The 16,459-nt window shown below is 52.0% G+C and overlaps 1 protein-coding gene across 4 annotated transcripts in view; it reads right to left on the minus strand.

Moving 5' to 3' along the window:
• PPFIA4 (PTPRF interacting protein alpha 4) overlaps nucleotides 1-16,459 on the minus strand; it is a gene marked incomplete at both ends in the record, with an annotated part of 33,281 nt that overhangs the window by 9,757 nt on the left and 7,065 nt on the right. For 3 of the 4 annotated variants that reach the window (XM_080917613.1, XM_080917614.1, XM_080917616.1), the window contains 15 exons: nucleotides 2,087-2,262; nucleotides 4,209-4,235; nucleotides 4,755-4,817; nucleotides 5,204-5,404; nucleotides 5,762-5,843; nucleotides 6,279-6,372; nucleotides 9,117-9,280; nucleotides 9,553-9,686; nucleotides 9,916-9,951; nucleotides 10,265-10,505; nucleotides 11,622-11,833; nucleotides 12,610-12,718; nucleotides 14,511-14,602; nucleotides 15,502-15,633; nucleotides 15,914-15,997. In XM_080917613.1, coding sequence (XP_080773739.1) covers nucleotides 2,087-2,262; nucleotides 4,209-4,235; nucleotides 4,755-4,817; nucleotides 5,204-5,404; nucleotides 5,762-5,843; nucleotides 6,279-6,372; nucleotides 9,117-9,280; nucleotides 9,553-9,686; nucleotides 9,916-9,951; nucleotides 10,265-10,505; nucleotides 11,622-11,833; nucleotides 12,610-12,718; nucleotides 14,511-14,602; nucleotides 15,502-15,633; nucleotides 15,914-15,997 — 1,847 coding nt within the window. The remainder of the gene's footprint in view (nucleotides 1-2,086; nucleotides 2,263-4,208; nucleotides 4,236-4,754; nucleotides 4,818-5,203; nucleotides 5,405-5,761; nucleotides 5,844-6,278; nucleotides 6,373-9,116; nucleotides 9,281-9,552; nucleotides 9,687-9,915; nucleotides 9,952-10,264; nucleotides 10,506-11,621; nucleotides 11,834-12,609; nucleotides 12,719-14,510; nucleotides 14,603-15,501; nucleotides 15,634-15,913; nucleotides 15,998-16,459) is intronic. The other variant, XM_080917615.1, reaches the window with a different exon arrangement.

Genomic DNA, 16,459 nt, shown 5'->3' on the forward strand with positions numbered 1-16,459 from the left:
GTGAGGGGCGAAGGACAGAGAAGGCATAGCTTCACTTCCCTGCAGCCCTCACAAGTCCCTGCGGGGTCAGAAAGGCTAGGGGCCCAGGACTAAACTTGAGTCCGCAGAATTAGTTCCGCCTGTGCTCTGTCATCAGCCTTAAACTGCCGCTTCCCGTCCCTCCTTCTCTTCATCCATAAAGAGGTTAACTAGATCCTGTCCAGATTACATGTCTATGGTGTAAACCGGGCAGTGGTGCCGCACACCTTTAATCCCAGCACTCAGAAGGCAGAGGCAGGTGGATCTCTGTGAGTCTGGTCTACAGAGGGAGAGGTCCAGGACAGCCAGGGCTACACAGAGAAACCCTGTCTCAAAAAACTCAAAACCAAACCAAACTATGGTATATCAACTGGAAGCTATCCACCAAGTCTTGAAGGATCTAGAAAAGCCATGCACACTCAATGCTGCCTGTCGTCTTACTATCAATTTGAGGCAAAGCCAGGGCTTAAGTAGGATGTGGGATTATACAAAACTGGGTAGGAACATCTAATGCAGTCACCTCTGAGAGCTGGGACCAGGCAGTGATGCTGGCTGTTGCTAAGGAGCTAGTGAGAAGCCAGCTGGCGGGGCTGTTGTGTCCAGGGTACAGTATGCCCACAGAGTTGTCTATCTTTCAAAAGAAGCAAGAATTCCAGATTCTCAGATACAAACTACTGTTCAAACACTGACAATGAAAGCTGGAGAGGTAGCTCAGTGGTTAAGGGCACTGGCTGCTCTTCCAGGTCCTGGGTTCTGTTCCCAGCCCAAACAAGATAGCTCACAATGGTCTGTGACTCCAGTTCCAGAGGATCAGATGTCTTCTTCTGACCTCCACAGGCAAAAGGCACAGACATACATGCAGGTAAACAACCATACACATAAACAATAAAAATAATAAAAATTGAAACAAAATACTGTCCACCAAATTCATGATTGAGAAAATACAAAAACAGGGCTGGAGAGATGACTCAGAGGTTAAGAGCACTGACTGCTCTTCTAGAGGCCCTGAGTTCAAATCCCAGCAACTACATGGTGGCTCACAACCATCTGTAATGAGAACTGGTGTCCTTTTCTGGTGTGTCTAAAGACAGCTATGGTGTATTTATATGTAATAAGTAAATCTTAAAAAATAAAAAAGTGGGCCAAACAAAATGTATCTATAGGTCAACTACTCACAGTCTTAGGACCTCTACCCAAAACATGTTTGGACAGATCTATTCATCAAGAAAAGAAAAGGATTAGGTGACATTCTGCATAAAGGAACAGAGGTCCAAAGCAGAGCAACTCCCATTGAGGATGCAAAAGTGCAGCAGGCCCAGTGCCCCTGGGATGTGCGGTAATCCTTCACGTGTTTGATCACCAGACAGTCATACTGTTTGGAAAGGTCACAGAACCCTTAGAGCCTCCTTAGGTGAAGTAAGCCATGGAGGTTGGCTTTCAAGTTTTACAGCCTTGAGGTATGAAAGTCCTCCCTAAATGCAGGTAGCACCATTCCCTGTTGGGGTCTTAGACTGTGTATAAAGAAGAAAGCTTCCATCCCCGTGTTCTTCCTGACGACTAATGCAAAGTGACCAACTGCCTCACATTCCTGCCGTCTTCACTTGTCCATCATGATGAACAGACCCTTGCAACTGTGAACCAGAATAAGACCCGCCCTCTTACACTGCATTTCACAAGGTATTCTGTTGCAATGTTGACATGACCTAGAAGAAATGCAGAACCGACATTCAGTGCCAGATTCACTGCAAGCATTCTTGGTTAACAGAGAATTCAGCAAGCCCAGAGGCAGGCAAAGAAAGAGAGGAAAGTCTCCAACATGAAGCTAATGAAAAAAATGACCTGTGTCCTAAGGCTTAAAGGTGACAGGCTCAAATCCACAACCTGCAGAACACAACAAGAATGTGAGAGAGTTTCATAACAGAGAGAATTATTACCACCCAAAACAGGCCCTAGAGAGAGGCAGGGGGCCCCTCCATTTCTGAAGACAGAGCCCTGGGGCTGGGGGAGATGCCATACACCAGGATGCCCCCACACACACACACACACCTCTGGCTCCAGCCCAGCTCACCTATGGAAACTATCCACCATCTTGAGGTGGACACGCAGGTCCTTCTTGGTGAGGTGATCCAGCATGCGAGCATCCACCAGGCACTCCATGAAGTAACTGCGGTACTGAGGGAGCCCTAGGCTGGGCAGCCATTCATTCCCAATCCATTCGTGATTCATGTCTCCATAGGCCAGGGTCTGGGAAATGAGAAGGAAGAGGACATGGAGGTGAAGGGAGGCGGGGCAGTGCCAGCAGGTTACAGGCAGCATATCTATTGGGGAGAAACACCAAATACCCTGCCACCCAAGAGAGAGGTCAAGCTGTTCAGTGACATTTCAGCTTATTTGTACTAAGGAGCTGATAGTGATTGGAGGCGACAGAAGTCTTTCAAGGATCTCAAAATGGCCCGAGACTACTCAAGTATCAGTTGTCTACACCAGTGGGCCTCAAGTTTCCTAATGCGGCGACCCTTTACAGTTCTTCACGTTGTGGTGACCCCGTCCAACCATAGTTATTTCATTACTATTTCATAACTGTAATTTGCTACTGTTATGAATCGTAATGTCACCATCTGACATTTGACCCCCCCCCCCAAGTGGTTGTGACCCGTGGGTCGAGAACTTCTGGTCTACATCAATGAACAAGAGCAATCGTCCAATGAGTAGGAAAACCAGAGTCCTTCCCGCCAGCTCTGGAAGGCATTGTGTACACATGTGTGGACAACTTGCCAACTTAGCTCAGCCTCAAGCCTGCTGAGCTGGAGGAGAGGCAGCCAGGGTGTAGTGGATCTGCAAAGGGTGACGGCCTGGCTCTGGGGAATGGTTAGCTTCACAGTCCAGGGAATGATTAAATGTTAGCTGAAGGCAGGGAAAAAATGTGAGGCGTAACCTGTGCCTGAGCAGCCAGTGCTCCTCCCCTAAGGCCCGGTCATCCCTTGAGCATTCTCTAGGTTCCTTACTAATGTTCTCACTCATACTACCACTTGCCTCAGGAAGCCTACACTACACGGCATTACCTCTGCAGAGAGCAAACAGGGGCCCCCTGACCTCTGCGCTTTAGAAAGGTTGTTGTTCCCGTACCCTGCTAGATGTCTTCAGAATGAGCAGTTCTGTTTTAAAAGGAAACTGTACGTGCTGGTGTATGTAAAGTTGTACACCGAATATGTTTATTACCAAGCACCCAAATGAAGTTATCCTCTGTGATCTGAATCCAAGTGCAGGACTAGAACAGCCTCCGCCCTTTCCCCCGCATCCTGCTCTCCGCTGCCCTGCCCACACACAACTGCTATACCTAACTGTCTACCATTCTTCCACTAAAAGAGAGAAGGCTTTAGCCTAGCAGTGGTGGCTCACACCTTTAATCTCAGCACTTAATGGGCAGAGACAGGTGGATCTCTGAGTTCAAGGGCAGCCTGGTCTACAGAGTGAATTCTGTGTAGCCAAAGCTATACAAAGAAATCCTGTCTTGAAAGAACGAAGTGGGGAGGGTTTTTATAATTACCAGTGTATATTTTTTGCTGAACAAAACATTATTAATGTTGCCTATTTCTTGATTTACCAAATTCTATAAAGCCATCAGCATTTTTTACTTAAGACTGCGCTTCTCGAGTGTTTTATGATGAAAATGTGCCGCCACTGGTGTGGTCAGCAAGCGTAAGCATGGCTGCCCTGCCTCATTCTCCACCACAGAGAATGTCCCCGTGTCTGTAAGCACTGCCCTTCCTTTCATTCCATTAGACTGTTCACTGATGTTATCCCTTTACTCAGCTAGAAATTTTAGACCGGCCGATCCTAGTAGATGCTCAGGAAATATTTGCTCATGAGCGCAACCTTTGGAAGGATAAAGAATGCAAGAGGATTGTCTAAATCTAAGACTCATCATTCATGAACAGAGAGTCCAATTGTGAAGGCTCCAGCATTTGGGGGGCTCAGCCCCCCAGGACTCCTCACTGGCCACCCTACAGAAGCAGAAAAGAAATGGACAAAAAGAGTTGGGGTAGGGGGGAAGGAACTTTGTCCAGGGATCTGCATGTGACAAGGACAGGTACACACTGGACTCAGCCAGCTGGGCCATCTACAGCCTGCTGGAAGGATGCTGCCCTGACCTTCAGAGAGTAGTTCTGATGAGGGAGGAGGGGTCTTACCTGGGCCCAGCTGCCCTCCTCACTGTCCTAGCAGGAACCAGTGCCGCATGTCAGGAGAGACACGAAAGTCAAGAAACCTGAAGCCTCTGCCCAGGCTCCAACTAAAGAGCGGTAAAGACATCCCAGTGGCTAGTGGCTGACCAGAATAGTTTGTTGGGACAGTTGAGAAAGCTGGTGTGTGCATGCATGTTTGTCGTGAAGGGAACACGTTTGTGTAGTTAAAAACATGTTTCCCCATTCCCAGGTCTAACTACTCCTTACTTCCTTCTTCCCTCCTACCAAGGACAAAGCCATGAACAGAGAAAAAGCCAGAGCTTTCTCTGCCCAGAGCTGCTAAGGGTCTTATGACTGCTAGGAGAGAGCTTAAAACGTGTACAACAATGATTCCCCATCTCATCTTGCTTACCCACAATCCTCCACCCTGAGGACAGTACCAGGCAACATCAGGGATGCTAGGCTAGATCTCTGCCAGTCCCTCTGGCTTCCCACACCTTCTACTTAATCTTCATGGGTGTCACTGGTCCTTGGGCCAAGGGGCAGACTCACTGTTTTGGTAGATGTTGCCAGAGTTTCCATCTCTTCATGGGTCACCCAGACATTCCCTGAAGACTGCAGACAGAGAGAAAGCCATCCTGGTTTTTGATGCACCCCACCCCTCAAGACCCCCAGAGGAGGCCTCAAGTACAACTTCCCCTTCCCTTGACTCCTCCCATGTGACCAGCTCATAGCTCCCCACAGCTAGCTCTAAGCAATCTATCCTAGAAACGATCCTGGATCTGCAGTTATTGTCAGGTAGGCAAGGGGAAATGAAGCCTATGGGAGGCAGAGATCTGACCTGCTAGGATCCTCCCAGAATCAACATTTTACCTTCCTGAAGACCGTGGAGATAGGAAGTTAAAGCAGGGCTCAGTGTTCCCATCTTCCTAAAGACCACTGAGACACTGTGCAACTACGTCAGGGCCTTTGCTGATCTGAGGATGAAGGAGGCTACTCACTGTCCTGGAGGTAGGCGGAGCTGAGGGGCTTGTCAGTGACACCATCTCTTGGATGGCCAGGCGGAGCTTGAGCCTGTGCAGGGCATTGCTGATGCCGATCTCCCGCTGGATCTCCGTGTCCGACAGGGCGGACATGATAGCACCACTCTTGACGTTGGCCCGGCAGGCCGCCACATACCAGGCAGGCATCCCCACCCAGAGCTACAGACACGGGGCACAGGGGAACAACTCAGTACCATTTGGGTGGTTACACTTGCTGCAGCCAGGTGGAAGAGTGAGTCTGCTTGTGAGAGATTCATGTCTCTGTAATTTGCTCCTTTGTTGTTGGCATAGCATATGCATTTTTCTGGGAGAAATACACTGGTAAACTTATAGAGACATCACACCTGCTGCTTAGGAGTCCTTATCCCACCAAGCCAAGGTGCAAAGCAAACCCCAAGAGCAGACTCAAGTGACTTGGGTCACTGAGAACTATCCTGACAGGTAGGAATGAAAAAACAAGCCCCCCACATGGTCCTCCCTCCAGATCCCAGAGCATCTCCCCCGCCCCAGGCTCACCTCCAGCCATGAGACCACCGTGGGGCCATCCCATTGGGCAAAGGGCATTCCTTTTCTTCGAGCATCTTCAAGCAGCTGGTGTCTTAGGGGAGGAACAACAGGCTCACTAGTCTTTTGTTCTCTCAACCAAGCTGAGTCCTGGTGACCACTGCAGGCTGAGCCAAGAGCTGGTCATTCGCATCCCCAAACCCCACCCTTGAATCGCTCTGCTCTATGCCTGAAGCAATATGAAGCTTCAAAGTGGGTCAGGAAACACCCAGCATGCCCACAGTGCTCTCACACCTCACACACACTGACTTAGCCCTGCAAAAGAACCATAGGCCCCAGATTACTCTCCCACAGCCTCCCTGCTGTTTCCCGGGATCATCCTAAATCCTTGCTCGGAAACTCAGGACTGCTCAGGTGTGTCTGCATAGACCAAGCCTTGCTGGACTCCATCTCTCCGAGCCCAAAACAGGGGAGGAAAGCAGCTGAGGGCCTGGGCCACCCTCGTAGCGCCTTGGTCCAAGGCTCTTACTTCTTTTTCAGACGACGGTCCTTCTCTGCCTGGGTCCCCAACTTGGCAGGTACCATTGGTTCCTGCAGACTGAGCTCGGAGTCTGTGAGCAGAACTGGAAAGGAAAACATAGGCTTGTCAGCAGCCCTTCTGCTTCTGCCTTGGTCTGGACCAAGAAAACAAAGAAGCAGCCACAGGTACCTTTTCCACATAGAGCAACCCAACCCAAGCTGATAAGTTCCCATTTAATTCCTGAGGCTACCCCCTGAAGTCTCTGATACAGGGCAGCCCCAGAGTGACACTGGTTGATTCACCCCCTGGGGAGCCTGAGCCCTGGGAGTGTTTTCCAGCAAGTGGGCCAGAATTGCTCCACTCTAGACCCCTAGGCAGAGCCCATTACTTCTCTAAGCCAAGGTGCAAAGCAAATCCCAAGGGGAAGAAAATATGAATGGACACAGAAAAGAATTCAGAAAGAACTACCCTGACTTGACAAAGAAAATATCTATCTCTTGGGCAATCTCTCTGGCTGCACTGTATCTGTTTGTCTATCATGTGTGTGTGTGTGTGTGTGTGTGTGTGTGTGTGTGTGTGTGTGTAAAAGACCTGTTCTTTCTCCCCCTTTTTCTCTCCCTCTGCTATTCTGTCTCTCTCTTTGTACACGTGTGTACACACACACACACACACACACACACACACACACACACACACATACACACACACACATACACACACACCATCTCTGGGTGTCCTCTTGCACACCAGCCTCTTTCTTGAGGTGCCTTCACTTGCATGGACTACAAAAGAGTCTATCCACTCTCTCCTACTGACAATCTCCCAGACTTGGGATGAAACCCTGGAGACTTCCTGAGAGAGGCCATTGTCACTGAAGTCACTGTAGGCCTGGCTACTCTTATCCACGTGGCAGCAGGTATGGGTAATGCTGAAACTTACTCCCCCAAAACTGACAAGCTTAGCTGCCAGCGCTGGTTGAGGAAGGGGAAACTGCTTCTCACAGCATGCCTCTGCCACTGAGCAGACCTTCCTGCAGCTGGCTCCACACTGCCTTCCTCCTGCTTTGCCTTCTGCCCATGCTGAGACTTCCACCCTCCTCATCCTCTTCTTCCCTCAGAGAGCTGTGCTCTGACTCACACCTTCCCAGGGATGTGCAGTCAGGGAAGGTCTCATGCATTTAGATCCACAGGTTCCTTTCTTCTAACTGACCAAGCTCCTCCCGAGCCAATGCTCCAGGCACTGGGGGATATCTGACTCTCTTCTTAGTCTCAGGAGCTGGTCTGGGCTACCTATCCATTCCTCTGCCCAATCTTCCCACCTCTTCCTTCTCTACAGCAGCACACATAGGCCTTTTCCCCCACGTCTTTCCCTTCCTCAAGCTGAACCCTCCCCTTCACACACACACACCCTTCTTGTCTTAGCCAAATTCTGCAACCCTACAAGCTTTAGCTCAGAGCTGCCCGGGGAGGATGCCTGTTCCCTTCCCCAGCCCTTCCATGGCTACTGCTGGGTCCTGCAGCACCTGAGCCATCTCACAATACAGTGTTTTGGAATAATTCCATTGTTTTCCCTTTTTAATCAGCTGCCAGGCCCCCTGAGTTATGCTCCCCCCTTATGTTGGGCTGAAATGAGGTTACTTAATGTGTGGACAAATGACTGGGGAAATGATGGAAAGAAGAGGAGAGAGAGGAGGGAGGAAGTGGAGCAAGGCTGGAAAGGCAGATGTTTAGTGTGTGCCTCCCACAGGCCAAGCATAACTGACCATCACAGGGTGACAGGAAAGCCACTCCTGCCCAGCCATCTGCTCCAGCAAAAAAGGTTCCTAGGCCACAGAATCTGTAATCCCAGCACTCAGGAGGCAGAGACAGGAGGATCACTATGAGTTTAAACCCACCCTAGGATATACAGCAAGTACCGCACCAATCAACGGTACACACACACAAAGAGAAAATAAAAATAAATTATAAGTAAACATTAAATTATAACTAGAAGCCAGCCTAATAGCTCAGGCCTATAATCCCAACTACTGACAAACTGAAGCAGAAGGAACATAAACAAGTTCAAGGCTAGCCTTGGCTACAGAGTGGACTTCAAGGCCAGTTTGGACAACATAATGAAACCCAATCTTAAAATCAGAGGTCTAGGGACACAACCCAATGGTAGAGCACTTTTCTAGTATGTGGGAGGCCCTGGGTTCAGCTTGTAGTGGAACAAAGCAAAAGGCTTCATACTGAGTCCTAGGAAAATGAGATGCGCTTAGAAGTAAGATCTAGTGGCAATCCAGCTCTTAAGAGCTAGGACACAACCAATGAGTTGCCCAACATGAGACCCACATGTGTGACACTGCCTGGAGGGGCAGAAAATAGAGGCTAGAGAGCCCAGAGACCTAGGACAGAACCAAACACGACCGACACAAACAGATATAAATAGGTAAGACACATACATGTGTGTGCGCACATACATACATAAGTCATTTAATTGATTAATTAAATGAAGGAGAGCTAAAACAGTTGTCCTCGGGTCCTCTAAAGCCCATCGGAAATGCTCCAAAGTGGAAGCAGCTGCAGGGAGCCATCTTTGCCCCCACAAAGACCCACTGCTGCAGAATGTCAGGTCTGTGAACACCAGCCTGGCACTCTTAGGCACAGGAGCCCACCACCTCTGGAGAAACCCAGTCCAGCATGACACAGCTCTCTGAAAACCTCCCTGTCTTTAGAGCTGAAAGCTGTCGGCATGTGGTTCCCACCCATAAGCCCCAGGACAGGCAAACCACTCTGTACAGAAGCAGGCCCTCCTGAACCTGACTCCCCAGTACCCGCCCCACCCTCTGCTGTGCAAGGCAGAGACCGTGGCCAGTGGCATCCCGACTCAGCTGGATCAGCCTGCCCTTCTCCTTCTTTCCAAACAGGCGGCCAATGGACGACTTGATGCCCTTGCGCTTGGCGCCCTTGTGCAGGGAGTCCTGGCTGCTGTTGCTGCTGCTGGGGTTGCTGTCCTGACCCTCCAAGGTACTACAGGATGACAGCCAGAAGGGAGTGAATAAGAAGAAATGTACTTCAATTATGGCAGGAGACATGGGAGGTAGAGGTCAGGAAGGGGTTAAGGATCAGTGTTGGGGGCGGGGCTGAAGGGGTGTGGCCAAAGCAGGTAACCCAGGGAGGCATGGGAACATCCATCCCTGATGGTGTCCCAAGCAGAAATGAAGCAGTCAAGCACCTATGACAGGTGAGACGCAGCCCTTCAAAGGCTGTGGGACAGAGACAGAGTAGCCTGCCCTGCTCACCTCTTGCCTTCTTCTTGACTCAGGGCAGGGTGGCCAAGCTTCTCTAGCCGCAGCGTCCTGGGTGAGGAAGGAGGAGAAGTCTCACATTTTATGGTGGCTTTATCCTCTCGGTTCTCTTCCCGAGACACTGGCGACTGAACAGACAGTGGGGTTGTCAGGGGGTAGAGGGAGAGATCCAGGGCCTGCCTACCCAGCCCAGACAAGGCAGAGGAGCAGAGAACCAGAGAATGCTTCGGGGAGGCCCAGTGGCCTCTCAAGGTAAACTCCGTCTGACCCCAGGGCCTGGGCAGAAGCCCAGAGGAAAAGGTCTGGAAGTTGATAACCCTGTAACCCGCTAGTACCTGGGTGTCGGGAAGCACTCACCAGCAGCTTCCTCCTATGCTTTCTTAAGTCGCTGGGCTGAAAAAGAGAAAGAGGAAAGGGCAAGCCTGCTTAGGATGGATGCACGTCAGCCTGGGGAAAGTACCATGTCAGAACGGAGCACCTGAGATGATAAATCCCCTCCGAAGGTGAGAGAGCAACTGGACGGTGGGGCGAGACTTTAAGCCTAATGTGAACGTGCAAAGGAGGGAGCAGGGAGGATGTTACAAACCCCGTCGTACCCAGAAGGGCATGCTGGTGACCTAGCACGTCATGTCACGGGAGAACGATACCAGAATGGCATCCACGGGCCTAGGGATTGCAGGGCTTCTCAACCACTGCACAGACTCACCAGGGTCATGACCCCCATTCGGTCCAGATCCTGGGCAGCACTTCTGGAAGTGAGTTTGGGTGTGGAGCGGCCACTGAGCGGTGGAGATGCACTGGCCAGGGACAGGGCAGTCAGAGAGGTGGGGATGGAACCGCGCTTGCGCAGCTGGGTCAGGTTGAGGGCCTCCATGCTGCCGCTGGTCACGCGGGTCTCAATCTCTTCAGCACGAAGCTCAGTGGACTCCTTCTCCTCCTGGATCATCCTGCTCAGAAAACCAGGGTGCTGCTAGGTACTTCCATGCACTCAGCACCCTAGCACCAAAGGTAGGCAACACCCATAGGCACCACTGGGGGTTCCCAGGTCTCTTTGGCCAACCACCTTCCCAGTTTAACAAAAGCCAATTTCCAGAAGGAGGCATTTGGTCCACGAACTATGAACCATCTCAGCGGGCATCTCTGACCTGCACCAACTACAGGAGTGACCTTGAACCGGCTTTGTTCTCTTGTCGGCACTTGCCGCTAGTGGGATCCTCTTTGTCAGGAGTGCCCAAACAGGCCTCTGATGAGAATGATAAACATGGAAGATGGTGTGCTGCCCCCCTGGGGGGCACTCAGAGGGAGGGCACTCAGAGAGAGCTATGCATTCGCATTCACTAATGGAAAGATGCCAACTATGCTTCAGAGACAGAGGGACGTGTCCTTATTCAGAGACACCTTTCCCACTCCGAAGCCATTCAAATGTCTTTTCTCTTGAAAAGTCTGTTGTCATGGTAAATGGTAGCTATGCCCGCCGACTTTCTCTACAGAGTTGAACACTGCAGTCTTGTATTTGCATGCGTGTCTTGATACTGATTTCTCAAAGTTGGAAGTCTGACCTCAACAGCCTGTCAATTTTACCTCGCTATATCATAAGTGAGCTCACTAGAAATGCAGGACAAAGTAAAGGTTTTGACAACTCTCCCTGTTCTATTTGATGTGGCCTTATAGATTGAAAGGCGTGGCTCTGGAGAGCTTTTACCTGTATTTGGTCCTGACCCAGCCACTTAACATGTAAGCTGTAAGCAAATCACTAAGCCCCTCTTGACTAACCATGACATTGGCAAAGCTCCCACCCTCAGCGGGCTTCTTCACGGCCATACTGAATACCAGGAACACAGACTCCATCTTCCCAAGCTCAGCCACCTCCCAGCCCAGAGGGCACCGATGACACCTAGAGTCATCTGTAGCCCTGTCCTGCCCCCTGGGGTCAGTATTAGGCCGAATCCTTGCCTGGTGCCCACGGAGTGTCCCTAGGTGGCTGTCCTAAACTGTAAGATGTATAGGAGCCAATACTTCTCCTGCAGTGGCCCAACACAAAGGGCCCATTCTCCCTACCCCACCTGATCTCCTGGTTGATGGCATCCAGCTGCTCCTGCAGCATCATGGCCAGGGTCTGAGCATCAGAATGGCCACCAGGCGAGATGACATCAACCTGAGTGCCCACCAAGCCCCCAGGCTCATCCTCGTCCACATCAGAGATCTCAGGGTCACTGTCAAAGGCAGGCGTGGTGGTGGTGGCCAACACCCCTGGCAGTGGTGATGGCTTCCAGTCCTCAGAAAATGAAAGGAGCAGAAAATGAAAGGGGCTAGAACCCTACCCACCTCCATCTCTGGAAGCCTCCTGAAAGTAGGCTAGAGAAGGGCATGCGCGTGCTCTCCCTCCCCCACCCCTCAATGGAGTCTTGTCTTGTTGCCCCAACTGGCTCACACTCCTCCTGCCCCAGCCTTCCAAGTATGCTAACACACCTACATACTAAAGCTCAGATTAGGAGAATCTCAAAGGTAAAGATGAATCTTTCCCCATCCGACTATGTGTTCCCTCTTTCTCCATCCACACACTCTAGGGCCCCAGAACATTGAGGGCTGGCTATTGGAGGACAGCTGGCCCTCTCCTGCCCCTTCTCTTTCCCTGCCCCCAACCCCACCTCCCTGGGCAACAGTATAAACTCCCAGCTGCTTCTCAGGTGCCATTGCCCGGGGGCCAGTTAATCTGTCATCTCCCCCTCCACGCCACTATAAGCCACGCTTTTGTTCCAGGAAGCTCATTAATTCCATTTTACCCTTCCAGCCCCCTCTCTGGCCACCAGAAATGGATGGTGCACACCTAGGCACACGCACACATGCTGTGGGGGGACGGGTTGCTGTCACAGCTGTTGCAGCTGACAAGAGTCCCAATCCCAAGGCTGCAGCTGTCATTGACGGGGGAGAAGGCCGGGCAAGGCTTTGCACCACACGCCAGTCGTCTGTGTAACTGGAGCCAGACACACGGCCGAACTGACCCCAAATTCCCCAGGGAGACCCCCACACACATATCCCTCCACCCCTCACCTTGGCTGTCTCTTCCCTCAGCGCCGTATAGCGGCGATGCAGACCTGGAGGCACGTGCGTGGCTGCACTCAGTGAGAACCGCACATCTGCTGTACTGCCCACGTGTGACCTTGAGTGGCAGAAGAAAAAAAAAAGACAGGCCCTGAAGACTGACAGCCCCAGCCTACACTCAGAGGGCCCAACGACTGGGGAATGGCCAGTTTGGAGAAAAGTAGTCTGGGGCACAGCTGTCTCAAACATCAGAGGACCTGTCACGGAAGCGCAGGGTTCCACTTATGCTCTGGTTCTCCAGGGTCAAATGGACCCAGGAGAAAATGCCGTGGGGGAGCGGTGGCCCACTCTGTATGAGCAGGATCTTCTCCTGACAAGAAGTGTTAGGATGCTTTTAAGAAGTTGAGCCCCCTGTCAGAGAGGCATCCAAGTGGAAGGCCTCGGGCTCTGTGACCGCAGCCATGCAGGGGGACTACTGTCCCTGGAGACAAAGGCGAATCGAAAGACATGCGCTCTAAGGGCCATCCAAGTCTGGAGGTCTTTGCGTCTTGGTCTTCTCTCTGCAGGTTTCCTGATAACCTAAACACCTGGCTAAAATTCACCCAGGTGTGTCCTCCACATCCCTAGGACAGATACAACTTAGAAAGTCCACACTGGCTTTCTCACCTGTCTGTCTCAAGTGAAAGACCTTAAGGTGCCTGGAACAATGTCTGCTATTGAGAAGCCTCCTCTAGGATGCTTCCACAACGGCTTCTCGGCTCAGAAGCCTTGATGGAGCCCAGTACAGAGAGGCAAAGGAGCCTACAACCTCCACTATGTACCCAGAAAGAGGGAGCTCCAACCCAGCTCTCCCGTTTCAGTTCTTGGCTACATACAGGTGAAGCCAAGAATTGCTAGTCAGCAAGGAAAGCAAGCAGTAGCAAAGGGCTTGGTGTGTTCCTGGTCTGTTCTCATTAGCTGAGAGCCTGTTCCTTCTGGTCAACCAATAGGGAAGGAGAAGTCAGAATGAGCCCAGCTACCTGCCCTTCACCCCTACCTATCCAAGAGCATGGCTCCTGGTGTGCCTGGAGATGGTACTTGCATGTCTGCCGCCTCAGATCTCCAGAGGCCTCTCACCTGCAGCCCAGCATCCTTTGGCCTCACACAAGCGCTGCCCATCCACACATACACGTGTGTGTCCCTTAACCACCTTCCTAACAGCTAATGCCCATGTCCCTGGTACATCAAGAACACTGACTGAAGGGAACAGCATGTCTCAGAGACTCTCTGCAGAGACAACAGGGAGCCAAGAACCCTCGGCAGGAGCATCCGGTCATCTTCCCCCTCACCCTGCCTCGAAGCACCGAGAGGCCAACTGCTTCACAAAGTATGGCTACAAGCCCCAATCTCCAAGTCTTACAATGCTTTCAGGTAGAGAAAACCCCCATCTCCACTTCCAACAGGAAGGAGGGTCGCTACCTTGTTTCACTCTCCCTGACTTCTCTCTGTCAGCTGTCTCCTACTTGAACTTGGGTGGTTCCTTGGCTCTCACACAACATTCCTAAAAAACAGTGTCTCAAAAGACCTTCAGTGAATGGTTAACTCTACAGAAGGTCCTTCGGGGATAAAGGAGACCAAGTAACTTCAAGGGCGTGCCCTCTGGCAAGGATCCAGGCAGCATGGCCTCCTCCCACGGCAGACAAGGACCACTATTGATTTCTAGCCTCTCAGCACCCCCTAGAGGATGTATGTTCCCTTCCTAAGTGCCCAGATGAGCTGAAGGACTGGCCAAGCTCGCTGAGCCCAAGAGTCCCCTTCTGACTGGAAGGAAAACCCTGAGGTCCTGGGCAGTGTTTTGGGGAGGAAGTCACCTTTCTCAAGATCCACTCAGGACTATAACCCAGCATGCACTGAGTCCCACACTCTAGTACCTGGAGTGGATTCCATCCACAAACGGCCCCCCTCGACCCTTCAGCTGGTCCACCTCTTGGCGCAGCTTCTCAATCTCTTCAGACAGGCGGCCCTGTGCCAGGCAGACCCAGGGTGGGATGGGGCCAGGGAAGGGCAGAGAGGGGAGAGTGGAAGTCAGAGAGGGCCAAAGAGGAAAGCAGAGTCGGGACAAAGGAGAAGAGCACACTGCAAAGTCCAAAGCCAAGGGCCCCAAGCTAGGGCCACGGGTGATACCAAGGAAAAGAGGAGAGACTGGAAAGTGGGCAGAAGACTGACAGAGGGGCCGGGCCGGGAACAGACCCTGCCTAGAGAAGAGCTCTGCAGGCCAGTGGGCCCCTCGCACCAGACAAACGCAAGGCAAATGAAGCCAGGCGGCAGAAGACCAGGTCTTTGTGTCATCGCTAAAGATGGCAGTTGCTATTCCCAGCCGGTAGGACTCTCCTCACACAAGTTAGAGCCTTTCACCAGAGATCCTTCAGTAGGCCCAGACCTACAGCCTCTGTGTATGGATACAGTGTATATATACAGTCTAAAGTCAACAGTACAGGGCCATGGCATAGTGTCTCGGAACTAAGAGGCTAGCTCAGGGCAGCTGCATGAACACCAGGCACTGTGCCTGAGGCCCTCCCGCATGAGCAGGGCTAGCCAGCAGCTGGGTACCTGTAGCTCCTCTATGGGATACCAGGAGTTCTCCGACTCCTGGGTCAACCTGCTCTGAGGAGACATCTCAGGGGTCTTCCTTTCCCAGCCTACCTCTCCGGGCCAGCATGGTCCTCCCTTCCCTGGGGTGTGGCTCAGGTGGCCTTTCCTGCTGTGCTTTTTTTATATGCCCTCCCCACCCGCCACCACCACACTTACCAACTCCTCACAATCTCACTCCTCCAGTCCACTGGGCTCCACCCTGACTCAACCCTTGCAGGTGGCCACGGTCCCGTGCCCACCCTACCCGCTCTGCCGACCCAGCCTCCTCACCTTCTCCTCCAGGGCGGCCATTCGCTCCTTGAGGTGGAGCTGCAGGCGCTCGTTGGACTCACTGAGCAACCGGTCCACGGTGTCTGACAGCCTCTTGTTGTGGTCTTCGTTCATCTTCTCCCGCTGGCGCACCTGCACAGCCCACCCGTCTCGGACTAGGTCTCCTCAGGGCCTCGTCACCACCCTCTTCCAGAATCACCCATTTCCACCAGGGTTCTGTGCCTCCCACTTGTCCTCTCATCTTCCCTCTGTGACGTTCCTCTCCAGCTCTTCCAACCAGCTTCTCCCAGGCTGTGAGCCTCCTCCTGCCCCCATGCAAGCTCTCTCCCTGGCCTGGCCTCTCCTCTGTGCCCCTCCACAGACCACCTTGTAAGCCTAAGGGGAGGCCAAGATGGCTGACTGGTGCCCTCACCCTTGCCAGCTCCTGGTTCTTCTCCTCCAGCTGCCCTTCCAGCTGCCGCAGATGTTCCTCAATGTTGCCATGACGTTCCTCAGCCTAGGTGCAGGGACAGTCAGTCACCCTGGAGATCTTTGTTCCTTCTGCTCAGGCCCCGTATGCCACATAGCATGGTGTCAAGGTGGTCTTGGGAGTGACGGTCTCAGGATCAGAAAACTCAGCTTTCTCCCATCATCTTGGAGCAGAACCGTTACTACCTTTTCCCATCTCCTTCCTGCCCAGGGCTAACCTTAAAACGTATGCCGCTGGACCCTCACAAGGACTAGAGGGAATAATCCGCAGTAAGTGCAGAAGTGCAATACGCACTCCAGAATGCTAGCCTCACTGGGGCACTTACCTACTAAACCAGCTAGCCATTCCTGGCCATTATCTCCTGTTGTATCTGTACCCAGAACATGACCTCCCTGACAAGCCGTCCTTTAAATCCTCCTGCTATGACTCACTTGAATCCCTATGACCCATGAATCCCTTGAGCTCATCCTTCCCATCAGTTCTGGCTCA

Source organism: Micromys minutus (genome assembly GCF_963924665.1).
Source record: "Micromys minutus genome assembly, chromosome: 6".
Lineage (NCBI taxonomy): Eukaryota > Metazoa > Chordata > Mammalia > Rodentia > Muridae > Micromys > Micromys minutus.